Here is a 19,181-nt window from a genome sequence, read left to right as displayed (position 1 = left end):
AATGTCAACTGTAGCCTAAATTGAAGAATCATATTTTGTAAAAATATATAATAAAAATCTTCAATTTTGCTAATAATTTGTCCACGTCTGTAATAATAATAATAATAATAATAATAGTAAAATATTAATATTAATTAATATATTTAGGTGTAATAAACAATGATCCAACTAATGCTTACGACAATTGGAATTTTTAAAAAGAATGAAAGGAAAACTAGACTAGACTATATTAAATAAAAACAGGGAACTGTGAATGAAATCAAATTTAATTAGTTTAATGAACTGTAGGAAGAATATACAATCTTGCTAATCCAGTAATCTGACATGCACTAATCTGACACCTGTGTAAGGACTGGCTGGATTAGCAAGAATCTAGCATACCCCTATTTATACAAATCACTTAAGAGTTGAGAGTTTTCTCATCTTACTACTGATCTGTTAAATTTAAGATATTAACAAGTTTTTAACCTTTCTGTGTTGTCATTAAAACTATTATGGTTTATTTACCTTAAGAGAACATACTATTGAGTTTTGATCAATTTCTTCACTTTTTAAATATGTTGCCAAAAAAAAAAATTTACAATTCATTTTAGGAATACTGTAGGGAGGGAAGATTTCATTGCGATATCTTTATTGTAAATTAGCAACTGAGTGTGTCCTATAGTAAGTGCTTACTATATTCAGAATGAATATTATAATCTTAAAAGTGATTTTGCAGCCAATCAGAATTGTTACATTTTAACTTTCTAGAAAGAAGATATCACTAAGAGGGATAAAGCTACATAATGCAGAACTGCACGCATTGTATTCTTCACCTAACACAATTAGGAACATTAAATCCAGACGTTTGAGATGAGCAGGGCATATAGCACGTATGGGCGAATCTAGATATGTATATAGAGTGTAGTTTGAAGACCCAACGGGAAAAGATCTTTGGGGAGGGAGGGACATAGATGGGAGGATAATATTAAAATGGATTTGAGAGAGGTAGGATATGATGCTAGGGACTGAATTTATCTTGCTCAGGATAGGGATCGATGGCGGGCTTATGCAAGGGCGACAATGAAACTCTGGGTTCCTTAAAAGCCATTTGTAAGTAAGTGTGTGTGTCTAATGGTTACTCACTTCACTTTGCGTGATTCAGGTTCCGCATACTGCGGATAGATGGCAGGACTGTGACACATTTTGTAGCTGCACACCACTTCGGCGAGCCATTTTATGCATGATGTGTAAAATGTTTAAATGTTATGTTTTATTTAACGATGCTTGCAACTGCAGAGGTTATATCAACGTCGCCGGATGTGCCAGAATTTTGTCCTGCAGAAGTTCTTTTACATACCAGTAAATCACACTTAAATGCCATCGACCTGGCCCAGGATCGAACCTGCAAACTTGGGCATAGAAGGCCAGCGCTATACCAACTCGCCAACCAGCCATGATATGTATCTGTGAAGAGTCATGTCGTGTACTATGGTGAGTGTATGTTAAGTGTTCGTGTAAGTTTAGTGTAGGAACTGAGTGTGGATAATGATGAAGGTGAGGAAGGGAGAAGTGGAAACCTGGTGCCGGCATGTAGCCTACACCTGTTGAATAGCACCAAGGGGGCCGCCAGGCTTAATGTTCCCATCCAACGGATGAATCACTATCAACAGTGACATATGCCTTCCCCTCATATGCACTGCGGAGAGATTTGGGATTTAACCCAGGTATATTGGTGCAGAATTTAGTGGTTAGAAGTTGTGCACCGCCATCTCTTCTAGTCCCGAGGTAGAAATTTTACATGAAAATTCTGACCCCGCTGGAAATCGAACCTGGGCCAGTTAGTCTGGAGGCAGACGTGCTACCACAGAGCTAACTCGGAGGACCATTTGTAAGTAAGAAAGAAGGTATTATCTCCTAAATGGCTACACCTATAGTAATGAAATTTTGCACACATCAATCTTCGTAGTGTATCCAGCTATTTGCTGACAACACGTGTTTCACTATGAATTTCCTCTTCTTACAAATGATGGGTAAAAAGCACGATGCTGGATGTATATTTCAGCAGCCACATTCCAAAGATGAGGTTTATTCAGTATGTATTGGAGAGAATTGTCCAAGGCTACAGGGATTGCAGATTTTAGATTAGTTCTATGGATGTTTGTGACAGGGCAGTTTAAGAGGATATGTTCCAAATCTTCGTTATTGTTGCACCAGCAACAACTACTAGAGTCAACAAGGTCAAAGAAGTGAAGATACTTCTGAGTGATAATATGGCCTGTCCTGGCTCTTGCTAAGAACGTTTGTATGTATCTGGGAATGTTGCGGAACATTTGTGAATCATTAGGTTCCTTTTGAATGTTTTGAAGTACTTGGCCTTTATCAGAAGAAAGCCATAATTCGACCCATAAATTTGTTTGGCTGCAAAAGGATTATTACCAAACACAGGAAGGAGACCCATTAATTGCCCATATTGAGGGCTTAATTGAACCGGCCTGAACAATAACTTAGTGTCCAATCCCTACCTTCTCGTGGTGCAGCTGTTACCATTTTGCTTATGCAAAATGAACTAACAGGATGGGCTACCCACCAAACAGCACTGGTCAGCTTGGTGGGCTTATAACCGAGACTGATCCTTTCTTTTTTCTAGTATCAGCCTCCCTTTTCTTTCCTTTCGCTCTTTCCTATCCAGCCTCCCTTGGCTAACTCTTGTTCTTTTCGACTCTGATGGTATTAGAACATTCGAGGCCTATGAGATCATTTAGTCTATCCTTTTCCTCTATATCTATCAATACTTAATAAACCCTCGTAGGTCCTCACCTAGTAATGGTGAGGTAGCTTCAATTCTGCACACATATTCACAACAGATGTATCCACGAAATGCTGCATTCATTTACACACAATGATTATTATGAAGAAAGCTGAGATTTTTATGTCAGTCAGTGAAGCAAAGAAATGTTGAAAGTATTTTTTTTTAGTAATGAAATATATATATTGGGCAGGAAAAAAAGCAATGCACAATTTCATTTTTGAGAAAAACTGTGTCTTAGCAATATCTAACTGCTGTAATATTTTCTAGAAGATACAATGGAAATGGAAGTTCTGAATTGATAAATATCCCAAGTCCAATTAAGTAAATTAGTTCAGGACAGCAACATATGGGTACTGAAATGAATATTTGTATGATTAAAAAAACACGGGGTTAAAGTCAGACTTGGGATATTCATTTTTACAGGGCGGTTGCCTATGCAAAACACAACATATATCAGGTAAAACGTCAAATTCGGTGTATTTTGGAGTTGGTACGTTTGTCAATTCAATTGTACAAATTACAAAAATTTTGTAGCACATCACCTTAAACTGTAAGTGAACAAATTCATTAGTACAAGTGAATTACAATGCACTAATTTAAACACCTATTAATATTTTTCCATATTTTTAATATATTAATTTTTTTTTGGCTGCAAAAGGGTATCTGTCGGATACAGGGGGGAGAGCCATTAATCCTTCCCATTCAAGGCTTTAAGGAACCAACCTGGACAAATACCCAATGTCCCATCCCTACCTTCCCGTGGTGCAGCTGTTAGCATAATTTTACAAGCTGAACTAAAGAGAGGGGCTACTCATCCATTAGCACTGGTCAGCTTGATGAGTTAATGACTGAATTTGGTATAATTTTCCTCTATTCAATACCTAATTCCCTCTTTACCCTTTCCTATCCAGTCCTCTGATTGAACTCTTACTTTCTTCGACCCCGACGGCATTAGAGCATTCGAGGCCTATGGGTTCATTTCCCTTTCCTTCCTCCTCTTTCTACTTTTCTGTTCCTAGTGCTGACCTGCTATGGCACTAAAATCGTCCTCCAGTGGCTTAAGGAGGGAAACCTGGCGATCAACAAGATCTCCCAGCTAGGTCAAATGGACCCATCGACCAACAGCAGGTGTGGTCCTCCAGACATTCTGGGGGTTGTGTGTGAATGAAGTAGCCACCAAAACGTTAAAATATGGTGTTCACTTAAATCGGCTACAACTTGCCATTTTCAAATATTGAAGTGCAAGAGGTCAAATGACTTTATTGTCAAACGCCTGGCATTAGAAAACAACAACAACATATTTTTCCACTCATGTTCCAAAACTTAGGAAATGTAGCTTGGCTACTGTTTTACAAGACTAGTGGATTATTCACAATCAACGTTTTTCAGAGAAATTGCACACATGCTTTTTCAAACTCTGCGGGTGTTTAAAGGATCTGTCACATATTTTGCATTTAAAAGTACCTTCCTTCGCATGAATGCGGGCATGTTCTTTGAGATGTCTCGATGCTCTAAAACCTTTACCACAAACGTCACATATGAACGGTTTTTCCCCTGTATGAATGAGCCCATGCTGTCTCTGTTGTACGGAACTCTTGAACTCCTTACCGCAAACTTCGCATTTGTAACGTTTCTCGTCCGAGTGACTGCGGGTATGAGCAAACAAATTCTGTCTATGTCTAAAACTTTTGTCACATATCTGACATTTGAAAGGTCTGTCTCCTGTATGAATTCGTACGTGATCGTTGAGAGATCTCATGGCATCAAAAACTTTACCACATATATCACATTTATAGACATTCTCCCCAGAGTGCATTTGCAAGTGGCGTTTGAGACGGTATGAACTTCTAAACTCTTTACCACAAATCTCGCATTTCATAGGCGTTTTCATAGCGTGCAGACGTAGGTGGACGTTTAGAGAACTGGAGTATGTGAAGGCCTTACTACAGATGTGGCATGTAAAGGGCTTCTCCCCAGTGTGAACACGTAAGTGACCTTTCAATGAATTGGGGTACTTGAATTCCTTAGCACAGAAATCGCACTTGAATGGCTTGTCCGTTGTATGGGTTGATGCGTGGCCCAGGATATGTTGACGTTTTTTGAAACTCTTGTCACAAATATTGCATTTGTAAGGCTTCTGTGTCGAGTGAGAGTTTCTGTGTTTTACAAGAAAATACAAAGTAGTGAACTCTCTGCTGCAGACTTCACACTGGTAGCGCTTCTGACGTAAAGAGTTATTCACAACAGGGCGTTGTGGATTTTCATCATGTCTTCTAGTAACGTCGTCAGGACTATCCTGTTGAAGGAACCTGGAAATTAATACCAATGTAAATTAGTAACAATATTGTAACTTTTATTAAACAATCAATCTTCTTAATGTATCCAGCTGTTTGCTGACAACATAAAGTCCACTATAGTCCACTGTAGTCTATTCCGTTGTTGTTTTTCACGAGAAATGAGGGGTATTTTGATAGGTGTTCATTATAGATGCCTGTTGCTAGAAGCCAGAGTTGGGGTGTAGTCAGTATATATTGCAGGGCTGTGTCTTCTGCAACTGGTACTGATGATTTTAATTTACTTCTTTTGTGGTTTATGGATGGACAGTATGGAAGAATGTGTTCCAGATCTTCATCATGATTATTACACCACAGACAAGTAGGATTATCAGAAATGTGAAATCGGTGTAGGTACAATTGAGTGACAATGTGACCTGTTCTGGCTCTTGTTAAAAATGTTTGAACATGTCTGGGAAAGTTTTTGTACATTTCCGGGTCATTTGGTTTCTTTTGTACAGACTGTAAAATTTTTCCTTTGTCAGAAGAGAGCCAATTGTTAATCCATAGGTTTGTAAAATGAGACTTTACTGAAGCAAAAGCATTGGATAGAGATATCACTTGAAGAGGTCTTGGTTGCAAATATGTTGCCTGTTTTGCAATATTATCGACTTTCTCGTTTCCAGGTATACCACAATGACTAGGTATCCATTGAAATGTTATTTCCTTTTGGAATTCTTTTATTTTACTTAGTTGTTTCTGAATTGGAATAATTCTATGTGCATATAGGTTTGGTACATTTTTAATTATATTAAATAACTTTTATTAAACAATAATGTTACTTTTATTCCTAGCTTTCAACTACACATCCGTCAACAATGGGTATTCCACTCAATACAGTAGTTGTTATTGCACTCCACAGAACGACAATGACAATTTACGTGAATTATTGAGAAGAACAACAATGTACTCCTAATCTCAACTAATGTTCACAAAGCACTATGTACAAAACAAAACTGTCAGTTCTCAGTTCACAGTTCGTTCGCCTTGGCTAGTTCTTCTAGCTCACTCACTCAAGTTCATGGCACATCGAACCCCAGGCCTTCCAGATAACAGTTCACTGCACTTCGAACCGAAGATTTTCAGATACAGTTCACTGCACTTCCAACCCAAGACTTCTGGATATGCCGCACTTGCCTGGACGCTGCCACAGTTGCGGTCCTCCTCACGTCGAACCCCGGTCTCGAAGGCTGGCTTCCTTGCTCTCTCGCTGCTGATTCACAACTGACCAGCTCGCGGCCGTCTCGCCCCTTTTCATTTATTAAATCACACGTTCTCGAATGTACTGCGTCCAGAAATTTCTACAACAATCGGTCTCGAGGCGTTTTTTTACTTCTGCCGCAGTCGGTTTCCTTCCCCCTCTGTCTGCCCGTGGCCCAGTGCTCGCCGAAGCTCGCGTCTCCTCTCCCCGCGCGCCTCCTTTCTCCCCAGACGCGCACGAACTCTCCGACGCGGCCAGAATGTTCCGGCCTGCTGCCACAATATTATTTTTTATTTTATTGGGTTATTTTACGACGCTGTATCAACATCTAGGTTATTTAGCGTCTGAATAAAGTGAAGGTGATAATGCCGGTGAAATGAGTCCGGGGTCCAGCACCGAAAGGTACCCAGCAATTGCTCGTATTGGGTTGAGGGAAAACCCCGAAAAAAACCTCAACCAGGTAACTTGCCCCGACAGGGATTCGAACCCGGGCCACCTGGTTTCGCGGCCAGACGCGATGACCGTTACTCCACGCCACAATATTATAATAGCTAGTAAAATAAAGGGCTTTCAAAAGTAAGAGGCAACTTTAATTGGTCATATGTTCTTAATTATCTACATAATCTTAAAAATTCTGGCACTGGCATATTGTACAAGATGGACGTGAGCGTGGCAAAATGAGACCGAAAATTCGCCATGAAAATACCTAACATTCGCCATTTCTTATGATGAAGGATAGTGGAACAGAGAAAAATTCTCTCCAGCACCGGAATTTGAACTCGGGTTTTCAGCTCTACATCCTGATGCTCTATCCACTAAGCCACACCGGATTCCCATCCCGATGTCGGATCGAATCCTCTGAGTTTAAGTTCCACCTCTTGGGTTTCATCTAGTGGCCTACCCTCATGCACTGCGTCATAGATGTATGACAGTGACACAATGTTCACACATGTGCAGAGGTGCACTCGTTATGAGTGACTAAGTGGCCGGGATCCGACGGAGTAAGCGCCGTCTTAAATAACTAAGTGATTATTTTTCGCATATCATATATTATTACGATATACCAAAGTACATATGATATTTCCGTGCAGAAATTCTGCGTCATCATATGATGAAGGATGAGTGGAACAAAAAAAAATTCGGTGTGATTTAGTGGATAGAGCATCAGCACATAGAGCTGAAAACTTGGTTCAAATCCTGGTGCCGGAGAGAATTTTTCTCCGCAACCTGAGGACGCACCATGCCGTGGTGATAGGTGAAGGATAAATGATTGAATGCTGGCAAAGAAAAAAGATAAATCCCGCAAAAATCTGCTTCAAACGCAACTTTTGTCCACGATAAATTGTAGGTGGACATGCTGAGATTGGAACTCAGGTCTGTTTTAAAAGTAAATGAGAATGCAAACGCAAACAGAAATTACCCCTGTCAAAAGGTCCGTAGAATGGCGGAATGCTAAGGTTCTCACTTCACAAGATAATTGGCAATGAGGAGCACTAGGAATGCCAGTTCTTCGTATGTACTGGTAGCATTTGTCGTCAAGGAAATACCTCAGTTAATCACGTCTGTTACAGGCTGACTGAACCTCGGGGCAAAGTGCGTCCAGAAGGATTACAGTGATGGAGAAAATCTATGACCCCACTGGGAAACTATCTGACAGCTTCTGTCTTGTAGCGCAATGCCTTAACTGCCATTTTGACGCTAGTCCCTGAGTGTAATATAAGAACACTCTGACAGAATCAATTGTTACTGTCACTTCATCACAAAGCACTAATAATTAATTTCAAACTATTTTCTACATTGTAACCGAAACAGACAAAGCAAAGACTGAACTATCCTATGTAAGTCCATCATATGCCTCAGGTGATATTTTCTAGTAATTTCTCGATTAATCCATAACCTAGACAAGAGACTGCTAACATTAAGCAGCTCCTACAACAGCGAAGAAAATAAAGCGCATTATGCCCTTATATTCATCTGAACACTTGAAGCATGTGAAGCAAAAGATGAAGACGAAATCCGACACACAGCTGTACTCACCTCTCCGTTGAGTCACCTTCCTCTATCACAACTTCAAGCATCTTCTGCTCTTCCAGAGCATCTGGATCACACGACTCTTGCTGAGGAAGAAAACGGTATTGGTACATAGTTAATAATTATGGCATTAATAACTCATATAGTTATTATATAATATTACATGTTTTAGGAACAGACGCAGGGACATTAGAAGTTGCAAAAGTTAAATATATAACATATATTTTCAAGTAACTCTATTATTAAATTGCTGCTAAAATACAGAAGACAATAAACTTGAGAATGGAACTTGTAGTTATATGCCGCAATAAAGGTGTGAAGTTCATAACCTAAAAATTGGAAAAGCATTTTTGTGATGAATGTTAAATCAAACATTTTAATTTCTTCCTCAAATGAAGGATATTACGCATGATGTTTAAACTTATTAAATTTTATTAATGTATTTGAAATAATATTTTCAGAATTTGTTATGGATGAGACAAAAATTGAAAATGCAGGTTTGTGATAAATGTTAAATCAAACATTTTCAGTTCTTCTATTACTGTAAGGATTTTATATCGATATTATTGTAAAAACTGAGGTTTAAAAAATGATAAAATCATTTTTCCAAGATCTTTAAAATATACATTTAGCTAGCAAAATAACTAAATAAAGTTTCTGGCAGTGTTATGGGTGTGATTGAAAAAGGCAAAGTTTCATTCCAATTTATTTCCTCTTCACATTTCACTAAAACTTGATTCAAATAGTAAATGACTCCTATTATTAACAACTTTACTTTAGGTGCTGACGATGTGGAGGTAGCTGATCTGTATGTACCACATAGAAGGGTCTACACAACAATGTGAAATCATGTAATAATTTTAGAAAAAACTGGTTATAAGACATTGACACATACTATTTAAATTTATACATGAAACAAAATTTGAAAATGCCGAAACCTCAAAATACTAAATTACTCGTACATAAGGTTTTCCGTATTTTTTTTAGGTAAAAAATCCATTATTTTATGGTATGGCAGAACAGGTACCGTTACACAATAGAAATATCTTAAATTGTGACTCAAGGCAAAATCAAGTTAGCAGCTGATTCTAATGAGTGTGTTCTCTTTATGAAGTCTTCTGTACCTGCTTATGACTGCGTAACAAGTATAATTCGCTTTCCTGTCAGTTGCACTGAAATAATGGTCGAACTATACCAGGTGTTACAGTAAAGACTTATCTAAATGTCTGGCTTTCTGCACAGAAAAAAAGGTCAATATAAGCACAACTTACCTCGTCCTCATGCTCTGAAACTAGAAGTGAAATTTGGTCAGCATTTTCTTTGTGTGTGGTTTCAGACATGTCCTCAGAACTCAGGTCGCCAGGTTCCAACTTTATTTCATTTACATCCACTCTCAAGAAATTTCTTTCCTGTATCTTAAAACTCAGGTCGGCAGGTTCCAACTTTATTTCATTCACATCCACTCTCAAGAAATTTCCTTCCTGTAATGTTAAAATCATACTGATTTTTACATTTTTTTTTAATGTGGAACATTTAAGTGAGCACCTATTATTAAAAAAATTAGTTATCAATCTCCAATAAAAACAGACTAGAAGATCATTCCAAATAAAGTACAATGAGCACATTACAGCAATAATCAATCTTCTTAATGTATCCAGCTGTTTGCTGACAACATAAAGTCCACTATAGTCCACTGTAGTCTATTCAGTTGTGTTTTTCACGAGAAATGAGGAGTACCTATTTTGATCGGTGTATTACAGCAATAACTAAACCATACATCATATCAAATTATGCAAACACATTACTAATAATGATAACTACAATATCATATACAAATCCCACGCATCACACCAAAAACTCCACATTCAAACATATTTTTAGACTTTTAATTCACTTTTAAGGATAAAGTCATTGTTTAGCTTACCAAGTACGATGAAATAAAAAACAGTTTAGATACTATTCATGTATAATACCTTTGTACAAGATGAATACAATACTTCGTTATTTGCCAAAAATTAGAAGAAAATAAATAAACTTATTAGAACAATATGAAATCTAGAAGCACACAATAGCATATCCACAACATATATTTAAAAACACAATTAAAATTTAACACACATACGATTATTTGATGTTATAATACACAACATACAAACAACCCCCCAACCACCATAAGAGCAGCACACCCCATCAGTGACGAGAACAATCGTCAAAAATCAAGAGAGCTAGAGCCGCAATAGTTCAAGAGACACTGAAGATGACACTACACCGATGTGAAAATGGTACCATCTGTCAATATGGTATATTATCGTTTTTAATAATTGTTTAAAACTTTTAAAGTTTTAATTTTTGAAAAAGTTTTATATTTTTATAATAAGTGTTAAAGTGAACAGTAAAGACAAATATGAATTCCGTAATTACGCACACCTTACTCTTTAGCAACGCACAACATATCATTGCTCCTTAGCAGCAGTGGGCCAAAGCAACCAATAACATAAAATTATTCGAAAAATAAATTACGTTTGAATATCATGGTATAAATGTATTACATTCAAGAAATTACTAGTGGCTTAAGCAGCTTATTCTGCATTTATTCTCCTGTGCTGGTTACAATATTAATTAAAAGAGTTTCTGTTTTACGATTATACTAAGACTATTCTCATCAGGCAGTGAATTACAAAACACCAACCATTTAATCGTTCCACGTAATTATTGTAATTCTACGAATTCCCTGCAAATTTTTTTACTTCGAAATTTTTAATTGGGATATATCTAGATAAGTTATCTTAGTCAATTTATATTTCTAGATTTTCTCTAAGCTCTGTACGAATGCATTTTGGATCTTCAGTGTAAATGTTGAATACAATATTTGTATCTATAACATTTATTGGAATTCTTAATTCTTTTTAGGTTGAAAGGGCTTCAGTTTCAAAATCTGCTATAATTAGTCTATTGGTAGTGATTACTTGCATGGCTTCAATCAAAGTAGATAGACTATACCTGTGATTAGGTGTAAAGGTTGGTTTTGTATACGTTTCAGTATATGTTTAAATAATAATTAATAAGTTATTATTATTTCGCAACAATTTTAAAATAGGCTTCATATACATATATACGTGTCGTACGTTGGGTTTAATGAATTCTTGGAAATGCTCAGTTTTGTTCCTGTGAGTCTTTTTAAGCGTTCAAATCCATTGGTTGTCTTTACACTTATATAGGCTAAGCTGATTCAATGTGACTGTTTTGACCTTGATAAAATCTTCAACAAGAGAGACACAAATTACGAAAAAGCAAATACTGTTACTGTAGAAAAAATTGACAAAAGATAATCACAAAAAAAAAAGAGTGTCATACATCTATATTTCAGGGATTAAGATGAAGCTGTACTTGCCTAGCCTATACTTTTCCTTCTATAAAAATATTGTCAAAGATAGAATGAATTTTTGATGGCAAGGTGAAGCCATTTACCCATCACTCCAAAATATATTTGAGGGGTTACACAGATGCAAAGAATATAGTTTGCTTATGCGATTCAATCAGGTTACCAGCTCAACGACATCTCCTCAAAAGGTAAAATGAAAGGAACACACTGCATGGTAAGACAGAATTAAATTTAAGTAAGACTATAGTTTTCCAAAGGATCCTAGCAGACTGTGGGCTGAAGGATATGAGAAATATGGTAAGTTAGCCAACAAAGGAAACAAAATTAATGTACAAACGAACTAAAATATTCATCGGAATCTATAGAAAGAGAGACAAAAAATCAATATATATATATATATATATCCCTCTCTCCCTCCCTCCCCCACCCCTCCCCCCTCTCTCTCCCCCCCCCTGTCTCTCTCTCTAACATATTACTTAATGGTACTCACAATTGATAGAGATTTTCCTAGTCCATTTCCATCTTCTTCCTGGTATAGTGTATCAACTTCTGGTTCTGTTTTAATGATATCCATAACTGAAAATAAAATCTCTATCACTACCTACTTCTACTTGTTACACATTTAACATACGCTTAACTATGTACCATTAAATTTATGTATTTGGACTACATTTTTTGTATGAATATTAGATAAAATAACAGTAAGTATGATAACATCAGAAAAGACCAGAGATTAAATACATACTACATCTTTAGGGTTTCAGGTACCGTACTTGGCATTCAAATATTTTATACAGGTTTAATTAAATAGGCTAATTATCAACTAAAGTGGAAAAAAAAATTGTACTGGCAATAATCTTTTTCCAAGAACGATAAATAAGTAGGCTTTCTCCATGAAAAAAAATAAACTGTCTTGTGATGTTCATTTTGATAACAACATCGCAATAAAATTTGGTCTCTTTATTAATACTTGGGGGAGAGAAATAAATTCCTATAATTAATAAACCAGAGGCCCAACATAACATTTTTCCTACTTTATTCAAATTTGACACGAGTGAAAGAAAACAATTATCTAAAATGAGTAATAAAGCTGTAAAGTACCTTCAAAAGAACTTGGTTAATTAACATTCAAAATAAAATTATATCAAAGTTACTTTCTGAATTCTATTCATGAGAAAGATTGAACTAATGAAAAGATTCTGATAATATTGAAGCTGTTACTAAGAAATTAAACGAAAAGATAAAAAAAAATCTGATTAGCAGCTACTGCTCCTGCATTTGTAATACCGCATCACGATAGTTCACATTACGCCCGCGGCTCCATTCGCCTTGGTCGAGTAATATTTCGAAACAATAATATGTAGAACAAAATAAAATTCAATATCAAATGTGGTTCCTAAGCAAGAAAAGGGAAAGAAAGAAAGAAAGAAAGAAAGAAAGAAAGAAAGATACAATGTTTTAGAAAATTAAAAAGCTACGTAAAACAACATCCAGACGTTTGAGATGGGCAGGACATGTAGCACGTATGGGCGAATCCAGAAATGCATATAGAGTGTTAGTTGGGAGGCTGGAGGGAAAAAGACCTTTGGGGAGGCCGAGACGTAGATGGGAAGATAATATTAAAATGGATGTGAGGGAGGTAGGATATGACGGTAGAGACTGGATTAATCTTGCTCAGGATAGGGACCAATGGCGGGCTTATGTGAGGGTGGCAATGAACCTACGGGTTCCTTAAAAGCCAGTAAGTAAGTACGTAAAACAACTTTAAATTCTTATTTTATATCAACAAATTTTTATATATCATTGTTGTTAACTAATGACGAGTTCTTGGCACTAAAGCCATTATAACTCTCTTCTCTTCAACATAGGAGAGTAGCAAAAAGTACATTTTCCCTAATTGTTTTAATGTAGGCACCATACTTTTATGTTATGGCGATTATAACACCTACACGAACCCCCAAACTCTTCGAAAGACCACACCTGTTGTTGGTTAGCAGATTCATATGACCTAGCCGGTAGGATTGTCAGACAACTCCACCGACCATATCCCCTCTTCACCACTTGGCGGACGCTTATGCATGCCATGGCAGGTTACCATTCTGAAATGGCATTTTCTCCATTTTTTATGGAACAGTTATACCGCTGTGACTTGATTACCAGAGCCTCAGGTTGCACCACGGGAAGGTGAGGATGGGATTTGAGCAGGAGAGGTTACAGAATGCACTTCACTACCCTACTCTTTGCAACCCAATTTTACTTGAAATAAGTCACTGAGAGGATACGTGTAGTCTCTGAGGTTGTGCAGTCAGTATGCTGACTAAGCAGGAAGCAGGTGCTCTCCCCAATTAAATTGTTCCCATAACCATTTCAAGAAAAAAACAGACTTTACCTTATTTATTTATTTCACCATTGTGAAACTGGAGAAACCAGTGACAATAATTTACTCTTAAGGCTGGATCACATTCACTTCATTTATGGGTCACTTGTTTTTCGTATGTAGCCTAAATGAAGTTTGGTTGTTCTCATTGCTGACTATTTCAGTACCGGTACACTGGTTTCCTGAGCTAGGTATTGTAAAGATTTTCGCAAAGATTGTTTGAGCCTGTCACCTATTTCATTTAATTTCTCTTCTGTGAGAACGCAAGGCCCATCAGATTTTCTATTATTCAGAACAGAGCCTGTTTCTTCAAACTTTTCCACTACCGGTAATCTATTGATTTTGGGGTGAATGTTACTTATGTCCCGCCCACTATCCATAGGCCAATTTTACTTGTTACTGGGAAATCATGTTGGTACAAACGATAATACTTTCGTAAGCCTATAGAACGGTATCTGTAATAATTCTTCACAAGAAACACTTTGCTTTAAGTATATCTACATACCGGTATTCACACAATGACAATAAGATACCGAATGAATGCAACTTGCATAACATATCGCCTGCCAGCCAACTGCCCACTGGCGATAGCGAATTTTTCATCCCGATTTCTGCGCGGGCTAGAAGAGAAATGTTAGAGCCTACTTTAGAGATTCCCTGTATGGCTCATTTGTCAAACATCAAACAAGACATAAAATCAAATGAAAAGCAGTGACCTATCGAATTTTACAGACGAAATACTGTAACACAATCTGTCATTTAAATTCCGTCGCGTGTAGTAAGTATTTTACCAATAGTTGGTCTTTTATCATTTAGTTCAATGTACACACCACCGAATATTCTAACACTTCTGTCATAGGCCCTAAAAATAATTATTTTAATTAGAAAGACTTTAAATTTCATTTACAAAAGAAGCCTAAAATCCAAATCATTCTATCAGAATATGCTATTGTAAAATATCGAAATTACATACCGTACAAAAAAATCGAATACTTTTAACAGAAATGTCGTAATCAATGTCTCTCACATTGAAGTTTTATAAAATTGTTTCTGTCATTTTCTATTACTCGCCATTTCATATATGATCCTGCTGCAGTGAGAATATTGGTAACAAATAAAAATCAAGAGTGGTTGCAATAAATTAATAAGGAAATAATATAATGCTATAACTATAAACTGCAATGTGAGAAACACTAGTTCTACCTCTATAATTAATGCTAGATAAGCATTGTTGAGAAATGCACCAAAATCACGTTGGTAAATTACACAACCACTCAAAACACAAAAACAATCAGATGACCTGGTGACTTCATTGTTGTCTTTACGCAATATAAAAATGTGGTCCTATTACTAAAGATTAAAATAATAATCATACAATTAATGATTAACATCTTGTTAAGGGAGCATTATTGAAATTTATAATAAAATTTATTTACACACGTGTCATACATGTGGAAAGGAGAACTTTACAGTAGGCTATACTAACCTGGGTTATAATTTTGTTCATTCATTTACAGGAAATCATAAGTTTCAACAACGGAATAAAAAGAAAACATATTCCACAATTTAGGTTCGCCCATGTTTATCCGACCCTCCCACTAAAGCAGCCACTGTTTCTTTGGTAAATCTTCAGAATTACTGTATGCATACCAGTACCCCCCTGGTACTAATTCCACAACAATTTCCTTCCAGATATATTATATTTAATTTTTCTAGTGATCTTCCACCTCTAAATCTGAAATTTTTGTAAAAGTATGCTGGTTTACAGCTGGAGTTGGGTTGAATCCATCTGCACTTTGGGAAATTGGTTATTGTGTGTTAAAAATCAGAAAAGATTGCACAAAATCAAATTCCCATAGATTTGGTCCTAGTGATCACAACCTTTTGAAAATGTTTGTGCTGATTAAGGGAAATTTTGGCTATGGATTTAACCTGAAATGGTTATAAATATAATTATCTACTGCACTGTAAGGTATATATTAATTTTGATTTCATTGTCCTCGAAAGTTAAATTTTTATTTATATTGGTACACATTCTTTACAGACGATTTAACTTCCAGTTATGAAATTTTCAAGCATGTTAATACATGTACAATAGTCTTAATGATACTCATTTAGAAATACCGTATCTCGAAAAGTTTGTTCATTTCTTTGAAATACGTACGAAAATTCATTTGAGCCCTAGTACAATAATAATATATCCGTGGTGCTACAACCCATGAATGGCCCAGACTGACCAGCCGGGCTGCTGGCCTCACGCTCACATGTCGAAGCAGAGGTGGACGATCATTCAACCAGAATGGAGGTTAGCACAATCATCCTCCCAGCTTTCGCTACCTATCGTAACTCCCCAAGTGCATCACGATGTTGGGTGGGCACCGGTCCCATACATTGGCCGACATTTCATGAGAAAATTTCTGCCCCCATGAGGACTCGAAACAGCGCGCATTCCATAACGCGAGTTCTAGGCAGGATGTCTTAGATCACGATGCCATGGTGCGGGACTAGTACATATTAAAAAGATAATTGTATGGTTTTACTTTAGTGTCCTCTGACAATAAGCAGTTGGAATTTGATTACAAACAGAATAACAGAAAATTAATAAAATACGTCAATGTATAATGTTAAATTAATCTAAAAAAAAAAAAAAAACTTTAACGCTCTATTGGCCTGTGTAACGTGAGAGTCACATTCAGTAATCAATTGTTTTAACAAGAGAGGGAGTGTTCTTTCCATTGTTGATCATAGACTACTGTGACTTCAAAGTTACAATATGGCTGCTGTTTTCTACATTTTTTAGTGTTTTCTGAAGTTTATATTTTGTCCTCTAAATGTCAATATATTTTACTTTTTCACCATATCATGGTCGACCAATGGTACCTGCAAGTCACAACATGCCATACAAAATAAAAATTAATAAAAAGATTTAATTTTCTCATTATGTGCTATTTAGATCACTATCAACTAATATAGAGACATAAAAACATTTCCTAGCTTCAGAAAATAATTTGGGATATAGAAGGTTAAAATTTAAAAGATAACTTCTAACTTACAATGCAGCAGACAATTTTTCCAGGTTAATTCAATAGCCAAATGTTCCCTTATTCAGTAGAAAAAAAAAAGCTATGATCATTAGGACCAAATCTATGGCAATCTGATGTCAGCCATTTAGGCTATATGGGGAAGAAACGGCCAGCAAATTAAGTTTAAAGTCTCCCAGTCAAAGGCAGGTTACTTTCACATCACGTAATCTAAAACATGCACCATCTAACTTAACTTCAGTGCTATCTTGAGGGAAGCAATGAAAAAGACTTTCATTGCTCTTGGTCGTGATTGAATTCTTGAATTTTTTATCCCGAAACAAATAATAATAACCACTATACTAGCAAACACAACATACTAAAGGAGCAAGATCAGATTTTTCACGTATTTGAATTCGATTTTACAGAAAATATGATACGAGCCTATTTGTTCATTGGATCCTGACTATTGTAGGAATAAACCATTTATTTTTGGAATAAATAATTTAAATTTATGCAAGTCACTAATGGCAGGCAGGGATACATATCCTGCTTAAAATTTCTTCTTTTTCACTTTGATATTATTATTATTACTATTATTATTTATGTAGCTTAAATGGAAATGGAGATAGTGCAACAGTATTTGATGAGATGAGTCCAATAATTCTATATGGGATTACCTGGCATAAGTTGGGGAATAGCTCGGAAAATAACACAACCAGGTAATCTGTTCAGATGGATTTTGAATTAGCGGCCAAGTGCAACCTGAAACAATAATAATAATAATAATAATAATAATAATAATAATAATATCATTATTATAGGTAAAGTTATTCCCTTTAAATACCACGGAGGCACATTCAGGACATGAAACCTAGAGCTCCATGATTTCATGACAATGCCAATAGAATGAGGTGGTGTGGTGGGTACCAATTTTTCAACACCTGTTGACGTAGGATTACATCTATCTGATCATTCCTGAAAGATGATGTTTCGGAGTTGTATTTATTGTACAATTATGTCTATGTGGTTGTTCCTCAGATGTAATTGTTGCACAGTTAATTCCCGATTTACCACGAAAATCGTCTGTAGCTACATTTAGATTGGCAACAGGCCATGATTGTTTGGCCAAACACCTGCATAGAATTGGAATATATCAGTCCCCTAACTGCCCATTGTGCAACTCAAACCAAGAAATGGATTCAGAACACCTTAAAATCTGTGCTTCAGTGGCTGGCCATGATAATATCTTTGAAAAATATTGAAGTGCAAGAGGTCAAATGACTTTATTGTCAAATGCCTGGCATTAGAAAACAACAACATTTTAGAGTTGGATGTAGTGAAAAAACCACTCCGTTCACACTGCATCAACTCCGTTGTAATTCTGTGTCTGAAACCTTGCGGACATCTCCACAGAAGAGCACCCCACTGGCTTTTATCCCAGGAAGTAATCTGGTGTGGAATATAACAGGAGGCTAACCAGATCCTATGACCATTCTGAAAAATTAGCAGTGAAAAAAAATCTTACTGCCAACTGAGACCTTCTAGTCTGTAGCCAGTTTCTCTACCAGTTGAGCTATCTGGACGCCGTTATAATCATCACTATTGTCTTAGTAGCGTATTTCTCGTGTTACAGAGGCATACCTGGCATTGTATGCCAAAGACAAGATTATAGAAATGGACTACAGTTTTTTCTTTCTTTTTCCAAGAGTAGAATAATCGATGTCAAACGGTCAAGGAAGAAAAGCCCAGTAAGAGAAAAAAAATTAACAAGCCTTATAAGAAAAGGTGTTTAACGACATGAAAATTATCATTTTCAATAGTAAGAATTGATCTGCGATCCAAAAAATAATATATAAAAACTTTAAAATAATTATGGAAGCTTTCTAGCTAGAGTAGTTCAAAATACGTCGATTGTTTTTTGGCTTCATCATCAGCTACACCAGCATGTTTTCCTTGCACATGACCTGACATCAACACAGAAATAGGATGCAATAATCTTCGACTATGTGCTCAAAAATGCAGGTCACAACTTTAATATAGTAA

General features: G+C 36.3%; 1 protein-coding gene across 2 annotated transcripts in view; it reads right to left on the bottom strand.

The window, feature by feature from the left end:
* The window catches only part of LOC138715257 (zinc finger protein OZF-like), a 52,225-nt gene extending 37,022 nt beyond the window's left edge, over positions 1 to 15,203 (bottom strand). Inside the window, exons 1-5 of one of the 2 annotated variants that reach the window (XM_069847987.1) lie at positions 15,089 to 15,203; positions 12,229 to 12,314; positions 9,628 to 9,837; positions 8,363 to 8,442; positions 116 to 5,100 (exon numbers count right to left, since the gene is read on the bottom strand). In XM_069847987.1, coding sequence (XP_069704088.1) covers positions 4,167 to 5,100; positions 8,363 to 8,442; positions 9,628 to 9,837; positions 12,229 to 12,312 — 1,308 coding nt within the window. In that variant the 5' untranslated portion in view covers positions 12,313 to 12,314; positions 15,089 to 15,203 and the 3' untranslated portion in view covers positions 116 to 4,166. Of the gene's footprint in view, positions 1 to 115; positions 5,101 to 8,362; positions 8,444 to 9,627; positions 9,838 to 12,228; positions 12,315 to 15,088 lie in introns of those variants that run through there. The other variant, XM_069848006.1, reaches the window with a different exon arrangement.
* Between the last annotated feature and the right edge of the window lie 3,978 nt (positions 15,204 to 19,181).

Source organism: Periplaneta americana, chromosome 2 (genome assembly GCF_040183065.1).
Source record: "Periplaneta americana isolate PAMFEO1 chromosome 2, P.americana_PAMFEO1_priV1, whole genome shotgun sequence".
NCBI classification, from domain to species: Eukaryota; Metazoa; Arthropoda; class Insecta; order Blattodea; family Blattidae; genus Periplaneta; species Periplaneta americana.
The sequence above is the reverse complement of the archived record's forward strand: the minus strand, read 5'-3'. Positions and strand labels throughout refer to the sequence as shown.